At 41.9% G+C, this 13,820-nt stretch overlaps 1 protein-coding gene across 1 annotated transcript; it reads right to left on the minus strand.

Annotated features, from left to right (window-relative positions):
• Positions 1–1,493: 1,493 nt before the first annotated feature.
• MGME1 (mitochondrial genome maintenance exonuclease 1) lies at positions 1,494–12,926 on the minus strand. Its single transcript, XM_072140660.1, has 5 exons — positions 12,816–12,926; positions 10,358–10,936; positions 8,832–9,054; positions 5,878–6,010; positions 1,494–3,269 (listed from the first exon to the last, which is right to left on the minus strand). Exons 2-5 carry the CDS (start codon positions 10,887–10,889, stop codon positions 3,126–3,128), a joined length of 1,032 nt encoding a protein of 343 aa, XP_071996761.1. The 5' UTR covers positions 10,890–10,936; positions 12,816–12,926; the 3' UTR covers positions 1,494–3,125.
• Positions 12,927–13,820: the final 894 nt, after the last annotated feature.

The following is a 13,820-nucleotide window of genomic DNA, read 5'->3' on the forward strand; positions in this document are numbered from 1 at the left end:
CATGATCTGAAGTATGTATAATACACAATGCGGAGGCGCTGCTATGGACTGGGTTGTAGGAATACCAATGGAACTGGTTTTCTGGTGTTAACCAATGATATATCTCTGAACAGACGCATCATTAGAGCTAATAGCAAACCTCTCACCAGGAATGTCATTTCTAGCTGGTGACAGGTTCCAATAGCCTCCTGCTACGCTGATTTTAAAGTAAGCAGCTCCTAGTGCTACAACAGACACAGCAGTGTTAGTGTTCCGATAACGCTAGCGGTGTAACACTGCTCTGTCTGTTGTAGCACTAGGAGCTGCTTAATTTAGTAAGCAGCTCCTAGTGCAGTTTTTACAGGTGACAGATCCTCTTTAACAGCATTCTGCATCATTTCAGTACTTTATAAATCTTATTTTCACATTACTCTGCTCCCTGCCAGCAGCGTGTGGCGAGCAACTGCAGCGGCCTGTGTACCTGTATCTTAGTTTTGATGCATTCTTCCTCTCCTCCACACCATACCCTCCAGCTCAATGCACATGATGCAAAAGAATCTGGATGGGTATGGACAAGAGGAGACTGAGATACAGGCAGTCTGCTGCACTTCCCCTGGGACTCACCACATGAATCTGGCAGGGAGCCAGGAAATAAACTTTTATAAAATGAGGCAATATTCAGAATACTGACAACTGCGTTTTTAACCTGTGGGCATCTGCCTCACCCACATTATCCTACTGCTGAACTGCACAGACACACTTGATAAAGTTTGAGATGACAGAAACACTGTAATTCTTTTGATCTGTCAAATCTTCTATTAACAAAAAAAAGAAGTTTCAGTTATGACGAAGGCTAATGATACAAGCATTCAATAAGTAAGCAAAAAACATTTTTTAGTGTGTGCCTTGTCTCCAGATCTACTCAACATGTGAACAAGAACCCTACAATGAACACCGCCCATTGAATTAGATTAGGGTACGTTGGTTTGTAAAAGAATAAAGGATTTCCGGGCAGTCTATGTAAAGTGTGTGCGACGCCTGTTCTCGTGATTCTTAGGGGTCCCACGAGCTATCGTCAATCCTGTGGATATACCTTGAGATTGATTTAAAATTTAGACTATGTTCTTGTCTTGCTGCTGATGTATGCATAAAACATATGTAAGAAAAAGCTTCTGAAGATCAAGACAAGAGTGGACAATATATTATATGGGGTGTATCTAGACTGCGGTGTGTCGGCTCAACTGTGTCACAATCTAGAATTCCCATAGAAGTCAGTGTGCTCCATCAACTTGTGTAGGTCTTCCAGTCAGCTAGTAGGACCCGATTACATGCTCTGGCAAGTCCGATATGAGTCCCTTCCAACTTTAAGGCCTTTAGCAGAAAAATAAAATGGGAAGCGTTATCAAGACTTCAGTTTCCAGCGCCTCATAAACCAGTTTCAGGGATAAATTCTAAGAGCTGTTGGAGGCTACTTCTTCCACCCGTTCCCTTGTGACAAGAAATAACACAAGGAATAGAAATTGAGAGAATACATTTAATAAAGAAAAACATTGTATGAAAATAATATTTATTCCACAAAATTAGCAGTCAACTCCAACTCCTCCTTCCAGATCTTTGTAGTTATCAGAATATGTTTTCATACTTCGTTATGATCAATATTCTTATTATACTCAGTAATGACACAGACTAATATCTTATTGTCATATAAAGGGTCGGTTATAAAATGTCTGTTTTTAAAGTCTTCCCCGCTGACTACATGTTTATTCAGACGGCTGGGTCCCACTCTTAGCTGCGTATTCATAGAAGTTAATGTGTAAAATATCCTATTCTCCGACGTGTGATTGGGACGGTGTAGTGGACTGTGCAGATCTACTAGTCGGAGGAAAGGAGGATCTGACTTATTAAAGAGGTTTTCGCAGTAATGGCTCATATCCAATATCCGCAGGATGAGTATGTGTGTCCCAATACAAGGATTCTGGCCACCAGAAGAAAAGGCTCTGTCAGTCCTAGAGGATGGTAGCCGCACTCTGACTACACACCCTGATCCCCTACATGCTGGTGGGAAGACCACTGTACTATAACATACTGTATAACATGGTGAACAAATAAGATATATGCCTCATTCACACACTGCACACAATGTTTTTAGGATAACTACTTATTTTTTAGGAAACAACTTATCATCCAGTTCTAGTTTTGGCTTTAGAATATAAAGAACACATGAACAGCGATGCTGTGAGCCCATTTTTTCCCCAGCCACCTCTAATATTTAAAGCCGTGTATAAAAAAGTAGTTTGAATTTTATGATTTTTTTTTTTTTTTTTTAATTCTGAAGTCGATTGCAGAGTTCACAACTAATCCTCAATTATGTCCAGTCCATAATGCAGAAGCGAATCTGCATCTAATACATGACGATTGAATGTGAATTTTTGGGGGGAATTCTGCAGAACATATGGATTTCTGTGTGTAACTTTGGAATCTCACCTTATCTTCTGCGGATTTTGTGAATATAATTTCATGAATAATCTCCTGTCTCTCCACTCCCATTTGATTTTCATCCACCCTATATGTATTATTTCTCATTGAACAGATTGGACAACAGTTACCACTAGGAGGCAGTACTGATCCACTTTCAAACATGTCAGGAATGTCTTCCTTTCTTTTCATATATCTAAAATGTGCATCTTATACAAGTCTTCTGAAATATACTTACATACAAGTACTTACAGTGCACCTGCGTCACTGAGAGGACCGTCATTTCCCTTCTTACTAACCATCAATGAGATTCTTAATGCCATGAGCTCCCCATTCCCATCTTCTATGTCAGAATATAAATCTTTGTACATGTACCTCATACAAAATACAGATTATGTACTGCACATAAAAGGATCCATTCACCTAAAAACAGTCAATTTAATATACAAAAATATGTAACCCTTGTCTGTTCCAATTATTATACGGTTAAGATTATCTGAATTATATAAAATGCCTCAAATCAGTCATTATAGAATCCATAATCTCTCAGAATCAGCAGGTGGTTGTAGACAGCGTCCTCGTACATGTCATACTGATTTCATGCCCAGGAGGAGCATTAGGATTTATGATGGCCGCCTTCATCTAGTGAGTTTATATTCCGTGCTCTTATGTTATTGCTTCTCCTTTTTCTCTTTGTATTCTTCTAATCGTAAAAGCCATTTGTCCCAGTAGTGCAAACACGTATCCGAGTCCAAAAAATGGGCGTGAGCAGGTGACCCATCTTTATAGGCGATGACTATAAGACCACAATCCACCTGCAAAACAAAATCAACCACCAATGACCTTTCAGGGGTCCTGATCTCTATATTACAGATGAAAGTCTCTCGCTCAATATGATCCATTGGGTTCTATGCACACGGCCATAGTCAGTCCGGGTAATGGTACCAGCGCATGCGCTGTGTTTTTTCTACTGAGCACAACCCTTACAGGCAATGCCCACGGCCGCAACAGTGCTGGGTGTGTGTGTGTGTGGAGCAGGCTCTAGCTGCAATGCCAATGCAATATCGGGCAGCTAGGGCAATCGCTAAATAAGTGTTGTATGTCCAAGTGTATTCTGGTATGCCTCTGATGACGCATCAATCAGTAGGGTCGAGGCAGAAACACGTCAGACAGGGACATAATTGAGACAGACCTACTATATACAAACACTGATAATAGGTGTTACAGCGGGGCCTGTGCTCCTGTGATTGCGCCTACTTGTTTCTTGGCGCGGGTTATCAGACTTCGGTTGGCACATATGTGTTTGGATTGCCATCTGAAGGTGTACCTAGAAAAGCCTGAATAAATACTTATGGCTATTTCTAGCAGACTCTTAATTATATTTTGAATAAAGATATTAAAGACTTTTAAACGTTCTAATCAGGCAGATAATTCTTGTGACAACAGCAGGATGTAAACCTTGTATTGATAATACTCTGGGCTTGTTATCCTGCAGGACAAATTGTAGTTTTTAGTGGCACCATATAATATTCCATGCAATGTACTGGAAAGCTGGAAAAAAATTCCAAGTGCGGTGAAATTGACAAAAAAAAACAAAAAACAACATATTGGGCCTTTTTTGTGGGCTCTGTTTAATGTCTTTTATTCTTTGCTTCAAATGAGACTTCTTTATTCTTTGTGTTGCTACGATCACATGGATAGCAAATTTATAAAGGTTTTATTACATTTTAAAAAATTTTAATCTTTTGTACAAAAACAATATTTGCCATTTTGCAAAATTCTGAGGCCAATTACTTTTTTACACTTTGGTGTACAGACCTATGTAAGGTGTCATTTTTTGTGGTATGTGCTGGTGTATTAACTTCTATTAATTTGAAACGAATATGACTGATAATTTTTTATTCAAATATTCATGGTTGGAAAAATGGCGAAAAAGTGTTGATTCAATCATTTAGGAGCTGTTCACAGGCAGAATTATCATTTTTTGATCAGGTTTATGATTTTTACTGTTTGATTTTAACTTTTTTTTAAAAAATTTAAAAATCAATTTTTTTTAACTATTTTTTCAGACCCTATCGGGTACTGTAACCCTGCAGGGTCTGAGTGCTCATACTATACACCACATTACTACGGTATTGCAGTATATAGAAACTTTACTGATGATCTCTGATAGGATGATAATGGAGATCATTATACATGAGAATGTAAGCTATCATGGTAACCAATAGCCACCATCCGATAACGTAAGGGGGGGGTTCAACCGTGGCACTCAACAGGTTAACTGCCACCAACCCTGGCAGTAACAGGTAACAGCAGCTGTGCATGGAGAGAGTTCAGCATGTGAGCGCTCTCCATACACCCCCACAGCACTGCTAAGGGGTTGTCCAACAAGATATACACATGTGGCATTTTGAACCCGTTTTTGGGCCATTTTTAAGCCTGTAAAAAGCGCATGCATTAAAAAAACCTATGCGATTTTTGAAAACGCATTCATTTTTGACTGGTTTTACCAATGATCTTAACGGTCTGCTTAAAAACGGCCCAAAAACAGGTTCAAAACGCCACGTGTGGCGCTGGCCTAACTCTGCTTCTTCAATCAGTGCCATAGACAGTAAATGGAGCGGTAGTACGAATGTACAACTGGATTCTCGATTAATTTGGGATACATGGAACCTTATAGATCAAGACTAGGAATTGGCGGACCCGAAGTTTGGGTTCAGAGTTCGGCCGGCTTATCCAGGCATATTACCAGATTGGTATGCGAACAGCCAGTGCGGCAAATGGATACCACTAGCAACTATCCATGGCTATGATTGGCCAGCTAGATGAATAGTGCAGCAGGCACATGTGTGACCATCTGCTCATTTGGGAGCACAACAGACCCCTGTTATTCTGATCCTTGTGGGTCTTCCCAATGGGTCCCCCACGAATCAGCTAGTTCACAAGATACTGGGAAAACCGCTTTAAATCTTTCTTTCCCACTCTTATAGGGTCAACACAACGTAAATAGTAGGCACAGAAGCCATGAAAGGAAATCTGCCACCAGGATGAAGGACTGTAAACCAAGCACACACTGGCGGGATTAGCTCTTTTAGCTTCTTATGTCTTGGTTTTTAACTTAAAAAAAGGCTCTAAAAATTATGCAAATTAAGCTGAGGGGCTCTGGGCTCCATAGATGTTAATTGAGTTAAGAGCCCATCAGGCTCATTTGCATAATTGTTAATTCTGGTGGCAGATGTGCTTTAATAATGTTTCCTGGGATCCTGGCTGTGTTCACTATAAAACTAAACAATATGGTAAAATCTGATAAAGGTAAATGATGCTTTCCAGACTCCGACTATAGGCACCACATTTATAAGATATCTGACTATGATTTTGTGCTGACACAGGCGTATAGTTACATGAAATTTCCCAATCGCTTACCTGAAAGTTATAATTACTGTCATGATTGATTGCTCCGATATATGCAGCCACCTGCAGTGGATTATCAAACGTGTTCTTTAAGGTGGGTTTCTGTTTTTCAGAGGTTTTCCAGTCGATCACACACAACTTCCCCCTGCGGAAAAACGGACATTGTGCATATGGCTTTTAAAAAAACATACAGAGAAAGAAAGGTTTGATTCTACTTGTAACATGTGCTGGAAATAGGACAAGCTGCTGGATTTAAATATAGATGTATTTTAACCCCTTAAAGGGAACCTACCACCACGATTCTACCTATAGAGGTAGGTGGGAGGTGAGGTAAGCTAATCCTCATGTCCCCAATATAATTTTATAACTTTAATACCCTAATATGTAAATTTGCTTAAGAGGATACTGGGGCGTGGAGTAGTCGGACATGAGGCTACACATCGCTGCTACTCCCTGCCCCAGCAGCCTCTTTTCTCCTCCTACCCTGACATCTTCGTCACGCAGCTCCTCGTAGCTGTGCGCCCTCGTCTGAGAAGCCGGATGCGCAGTAGCTCCAGAGCATGCCCAGAACGGTGTCTTCGCAGACATGGGCGTGCAGCTACGAGGAGCTGCGGGCTGAAGATGTCAGGGTAGGAGGAGAAGAGGCTACTGGGGCGTGGAGTAACAGTGAAGTGTAGCCTCATATCCGGCTACTCCACTCCCCAGTAGCCTCTTTAGAAAATGTACATATTAGGGTATTAAAGATTTTATAAAAATCGCGGGGACGTGAGGATTAGCTCTAAAAAAGGGCTATCCTCACGTCCCATACATCCATCTAGCACCCGTTCTACCTTTATAGGTAGAATCGTGGTCGTACGTTCCCTTTAAGGACAAGACCCTTTCATTTTTGTGTTTCCATTTTTCACTCCCTACTTTTTTATATTTCTGTGTGCAGAGCTGAATAAGTGCTTGTTTTCTGCGTAACAAATTGTACTTGCTAGTGATATTATGTAATATTCCATGCCGTATACTGGCATGATGGAAAAAATTAAAACCCACATTTGAGCCATTTTCTTTTGGGCTCCGTTTTTCTGCTTTCACTGTGCGCTCCAAATGACACCTCCCGGGTATTCGCTGAGATAACAAATTTATCTAGGTTTTATTATATGTTTAATAGATTTAAAAAAACAAATTCATAGAGAAATAGAATAGAAATAAAAAAAATTTTCATTCTTCCAAAATGTTTTTCATACTTAACTGTACGGAGCTGTGTAAGGTGTCATTTTTAGAGGGATGGGATGATGTTTTCATTGCTATCATTTGGGGGACTACATAAACTTCAGTTCAATTTTTAATTAAAATAATTTTATTTTATTTTGGGGGGGGGGGGGGGGAGTGGCAATTCGGACAGTCAGGCACTATTTCACGTTATTGGGTTCACGCCAGGAGTAACCATTTTTTATATTTTGATGATATCTCACAAATTTGTGATTTCATTTGTATTGTTTTTATATCAATTCTATGGAAGGGGAGGGTGGTGATTTGTATTTATTCAAATTTTATTTTTCTACTGTATTTTTAGACTCCCTAAGACAGTGGTGGCGAACCTATGGCACGGGTGCCAGAGGTGGCACTCAGAGTCCTCTCTGTGGGCACCCAGGCCATCACCCGGCACAAAGGTCACCATTCACGACTCAAGACCTCCTCTTGCTTTCATAGGAATCCCAAGACGTGCCACATTCAGCGCTGTTTTAAAGTGACTTGAAGTGCAGAAGGACCAAGGAGGTGCGACAGAGCTTGATTATCATTGTAGTCCCTTCTCCAGACCTGTGATTCATCCTGTTAAGGGAACCTTAAAGGGAAACTACAATAATAATCTGAATTTCCCCTTCTTTCTAGTGCAAGGCTGTCCTCAGGATGCCAATATGTTTAAAACCTTTGAGTTAATTCGGCACTTAGTGAAAAATATGTGGCTTTTTCTTGTAGTTTCAGCACTCACTCCCTAAAAGGTTTGTATCACTGCCCTAGGTGGTCTGATTGATCCTGACATATACTGCCTTTCAGTATTTGGGGGATCTCCTCACTGATCTAGAACAGTGTACCACGAGCTGACACAGCAATGGATTTACACCCCCTCCCCCGATGACATCACAAAGGGGGTGTTTGACGATCCGGCCCACGATAGCCACTGGCATTTAATTCAACATCTGCAATTGCTTGAGCTTTGATTTTGGGTGTTAGTCAGTGTTTGCTGCATTACGCCTGTGAGCCCTCGTTATACACTCGTCGCGGCACTGTGACGTTGGGGAATGTCATGGTGCGGCGAAAGTTTAATATATATTCATTCATTTTCTCTAATTTGATTTAAATATTATAATATTAATGCTAATGAATAATTAGTCTGGGATATATGACTATCCTCTTTCACCTCATAAACAGAAACCTCCCTTTTTGAGCTCATAAAAGGTGCCATACAAACATGTTATAGTGCTATTGTATGAACGGGAGTATAACCTGATGAGGGTCCCTTGAGGCTGTGTTCACACCCTGCATTTGGAAACAAAATTCAAGCACAAGGGGAAGGGTGATAAGGAGCTACACGTAAACGCACGGCCCAAAAACGCGTTCAAAACGCCACGTGTGCAATCACCCTTATGCTGATAAACAAGACAAAACACGTTACTTGTTCCCAAACACAAATGTTTAAGTCTATGCGCATATGCTTCAGAAAGCTCCTACCCCCCCTCCCCACCCCCCTGTGCTGGAATTGAGTTACTAAACCCAATTCAAGTGAAAAAAGTGAAAGTAGCCCAAGTTTGTTGCGGCCGATGTCACATCAGTCGTATGCTGGAAACAGATTTGGATTCCAAAGGTGGGATTTACATCTATCTGACATTTATATATACAATCCAGTGGATATACCATGAAACAAATACACCCATTCAACTAAAAAGTTTCCCTTTTTAAAATAACACAATGTAACTTACCTATACTTAGCCACACAGTCTACAAAGCCCAAGTACTGGAGCTCTGAATGCAGAACTGCGCTCTCCAGCGTCCGGACTCCAACAATATCAGGCAGCACATGGTCTACACTGTTCATATAGCCAACCAGTTGTTCCGTATCATCTGGTTTCGGGGTGTAAGGTTCCTTAGACAAAAGCAAGTCCTCGAGTTGAGCATGGAAGAGCTTTCCTTGTGAGAACACAGCTTGGAAGGAATTAAACAGATGATCAGAATACACAACGTAGATAGAAATAAGCCATAAAGTTAAAGGGCTTTCTGAGAATTTTAAATTGAATCAGAGAACAAATAGCCCTTTACTAAATGAATAAAATAAATAAAGAATTTTTTTTCTGCCTATTAAATGGATCTTCCAATCAAACACTGCAGAGAATGGTCCTTCTGGGGGTTCTGGTCTTTGTTGGACCAGAAAAGATATTCACATTTGCATCACTTACATGACAGCTCAGCCTTTCACTGGACTCAGCAGTCACGTGCCAGTCATTTACATATAACTACTGAGGCCAGTGACTGGCTGAATGGTCATGTGAGGAATAGATGTGTCATTATCTCATCAATACTTCTGCTTGTGAGCCCAGGGGACCTGACATGCTGCACTGGAATGGGAGATACTGCAACAGGTACATAAGGTTATTTTTCTTTATAATGTTATAAGCTCCCTGCTACACCTTAAACATTTTTAAATAACCTTTACGTTTAAAGGGAACCTGTCAGAACTTCTGACCATGCGAAGCTGATGTATAAAAAGTGTTTGTGAATAGACCAGTGCAGAGTTATACTCCACAGTCGTATTGTACGCCAGATATTTCAAGATGGATGATATACCCGGAGTAGTTTCTATTTCTTGGTCTAGTTTCTGACGGTATTTTCTGGTGCATGGGCTAGGCCACTCCAATTTACAGTTGGAAAAATGGCCTTAAAACCTTGTGGCACACAGCATCTCAGGTGCAAGTTCCTCCAGAATTCTGGTATACAGTCAGATTGATAGATCTCTCCCAGTGTTCGGTATTGGCCCAGGATATCTGTCTAATCTTACCTTTGTGTATGTTATTAGTCACAGGAAAGTGAAAAAGTGAAGTTATAATTCAGTTGTGCAGCTCTTGTAAGGGCTCTGGATAGGTCTTTTAGGTCTTTCCGCTCTCTGCTGCTCCACAGCCTCTTACCCTCTGGGATTATGATTCGAGGGGAGATGCAGAACTGTTGATTGTAAAGAGCAGAAAGCTCCTCAGCCTGGAAGACCCACACAGAGCACTTGCACACCTGGAATAAAAATTCATGTCTCACTCTCCTGCTGCTACTCAATACATACGCAAAGGTATGATTCCACAGCCCTCCAGGACCTTTACCTATGGTCAAGGCTGATGACAGACTCCCTCTCAAACAGACTCAGAAACTTCACTTCCAGCCATTCCTTAACAAATACACCTACAAAAAGTCAAATGAAATCCTTGTTACCCATAATATTGACATGTATGTACAGTATGTATACCTGCCGTGTACTCTATGAAGCCTTCCTCTCCTAGCTCCATGATCATCCTCTGTTTCCACCTTTCCAAATAGAAGGCCTGCTCCATGGGCATGGTCTGCTGAAGGATTCGGGTGACACTTGGCAGTCTACCATTGGTCATTTGGCTTTTCCCTGGGAGGCCGATTTTCACTGGGATGTTGGGATCAGTCTTCTCCACAGCCAAAAGGACTTTATTAGGATTATTTAACGGAATGCGATTCTGAGGGACCTTTGGTTCCGATTCTTGTAATGGACCCTTCGATCTCATTACTTTACCATACAAGAAACTGTCTTCTTCAAATATCCTCTCGGGGGTCTGAGAACTGGTTTTGGAAGTGGTTACTGTACGAACTAAATCTGCATATTTCTCCTGGTCGACGTATTCATAACCATTCAATTTTTTCTTCCTGCTGAGGATACTACAGGATGTAGATAAGAAAACCGAGAGGAGTGGATGGGGCAGAGCATTAACCAGTCTATTGCAATGTCTGCCCAGTAGCTGAAGCGGTTTCATTGTCAACAACAACAATAGCGACTTGCTAAAGAAAGAGGATTAATGTGCTGTAGGAAAAGAAACAAAGTTACAAAAATTCACGAAAAAAAAAACAAACAAAAACAAATGGTCAAGCCTAATAAATGACACTCCAGTTATGAGCTAAAAAATTATACACTAACCTGTGACATTACTGATGACCTCCCAGAATGTACACTCAGCGGAGGCTGGGGGTGGATGCAATACTGTTACATCCATCACCCAAAGCCTCTAATACCCTTGGTTCAGCATAAACGTCACTTAGCAGGATGGAAGAAGGTACATTGCAGCGTCATTCCATCCTACGATTTCCACAGTATATGATGTATACCAGAGGGACGCCCCCTTATGAATCGTGCTGGGGGTGTGTCGGCACGCCCCCTAATGAATACCGCCGACTGCCAGCACACCAGATACACGATCTTGGAAAGCTCACTGCATTTCTCTACAACACCAGCAACCCCAGGCACAGTAGAAAAGTTAAATTCAAGTTCCCAAAGGTCTATTCTGACTTTTAAAGGGAACCTGTCATCAGGAGCCCTTGAACTGACTACCCCATGTCCCCATAGAGAATAGTGTGCACATTGCCAAAGTGGTTTTTATAATAAAACTGGCTTTTTCCGATGAAAAGAAAAGTTGATGAAAGGTTACTTTTCTCTCTGCAGAGCTGTGTCCTGTGTCCCATGGGAGTGGTCTGTGAGCAGTGGTTCCCCCTGCCCCACCCTGGGGAAACCGCTCCATCATGCAACTATTTCACATAGAAGAAAATTTGAAAAAGACACTAAAAATAGAGTCTGGTCATTAAGCTGAAAACAAGCGTTGGTGATAATGGGGTAAAAACAAAAAAAATTAATAAAGTTTCTATTTTTCTTTTAAATACTTTCCAATCCAGAAGACACACAATGGTAACAAAAATGATAAGTAAAGACAGGAATCAGATCAAAGTCTGAGTTTTATTTCCATGACAAGAATCTGAGGTTGACCCGTGGATTTCTGGTGCAGCTTCGTAGTTTGTACAAGGATTAGTTTAAAATGAAATGAATGGGTTTATATGTATTCTGTGAATCGCCTGCCTCAACCAAGTGACAGGACACTCATTCTGCAACTGAGGTTTTATGTATCAATTAAAAATCCCATTGACGTGCGCTAAAATCGGGTCTGTTCAGTAACCCTTCAGGCCTAAAGTTTTGTTGGAAATAACACTGCATTTCTCGTCTACATCAGATTATAGCGCTTTGTGGAGGTGGCAGACTCCCTTTAAACTATAGCGTTTAGGTTGAGTGTATCCATGGGCAGAATAGGACCTGACCTATCTTTCACAGCGCAGCTGCCCGGCTTTGTCAAGATCCTGCCCAGGTGTAAAAGACGTCTATTCAGGCAATGCTTGGAGGTCCGCTAGGCATTGCCAATATTTCAGGGGCAAGAAAGTGGTGCACGAGAATAAATCTCCCCCCATGTGTCCGCGATATACGGCTGCGCCCATCCACAGTGAAGTCGGGGCAGTACACCCGGGCTATGCTGTGAATGTTTTGATGACAGTTACATGTGCAGGAAAGCAGCGACATATTGCTGCAATTCAACCCTGACAGGTAGGGGGCGTCTCTCTGGATAGATGAAGCCAGGGGCATTAAGCGGCAGCAGTTTATACACGTCACTCAAAGTCCCTCCATGGGTAGACAGGCTTACCATGGGAATACATGGCACTTAAGAACATGACACGGGGGGTTAATTGTCCCTAATACTCCTGACAGGTTGTCATTACTTCCTATAGTCTCCATTATATTCCCGATCAGGTAGTGTCCATAAGAACCTCTGCAGCTGCGGTGAATGTATAGAACAGAGCAGCCTCTATCACTCCGCGCAAGTGTTCACATATCAGATCATCCTGTACACCCGCCCGTCACTTACCCGCCTAGAAATGCAGCATAAGCCATCTAGTCACATTCCCAGTCATCGGCCATGACTTTGATGACAACTGCATCTTGGGTAATGTAGTTTCAGTTTCGGTGCAATAGCGCGCGCGTCCTGCAAAGAAAGACTACATTACCCATAATGCAAAAGCTACGCGAGGCGCCTGTGAGCGCTGTGATTGGTAGCGGATGGCGGCGGCCGCTTGGTGGCGCGTTACCTGTGTGTGTGACCTGTGGCCTCTGTGTCGCTACAATCCCTCAAAAACGCGTGTCCACTCCCTGCATGGTCCACCCAAGCCTAATATTGCCGAAACCTTGTAGAAGGTGTCACCTTACTTGCTGAGAAGACACTCCAACCCCTTAATGAACAGAATATCGCAGTTTTGCACAGAGCCCTAATTATTTTTCATTTGTTGGCATTTTTTTTAAATAAAGCAGAAAATTCTGTAAAATAAAATACATTCTGAGAGTTACTGTCATGTTATCGTTTAAAAGGGTGGTCACACATGTAGATATGCAATGCAGGTCAATATCTGCAAATAGTTTGTATGTTCTCTCCATGTTTGCATGGTTTTCCTCCGGTTTCCTCCCACACTCCAAAACATACTTGTAGCTTGTTTAGATTGCGAGCCCCATGGAGACAGGGACCGAATTGGCAAGCTCTGTCCAGCGTTGTAATCTGTGTGCGCTATATAAATAAAGAATTATTATTAAGGGGGCGGAGCTCGGCTCCATCCCATACACGTTTCAAACACATGCAATCTGTAAGGCCGTGGTCACACGTACCGCTAGGCGTCTGTTCATAACGCGACGCTAGCGCACAAGGGGCGGTGATCGGCTTATCAATCGCATGCGGTTCTCTAGAAACGCATGTGCGTTCGGGCCGAGGACCGCCCCTTGTGCGCTAGCTTCACGTTATGAACGGACGCCTAGTGGTACGTGTGACCGCGGCCTAACAAGCACCCCGAGTTTTACATGTAAACCATACCTTCCATTTTTTGGG

The sequence above is a fragment of the Engystomops pustulosus genome, chromosome 3 (genome assembly GCF_040894005.1).
Source record: "Engystomops pustulosus chromosome 3, aEngPut4.maternal, whole genome shotgun sequence".
In the NCBI taxonomy this organism is placed as follows: domain Eukaryota; kingdom Metazoa; phylum Chordata; class Amphibia; order Anura; family Leptodactylidae; genus Engystomops; species Engystomops pustulosus.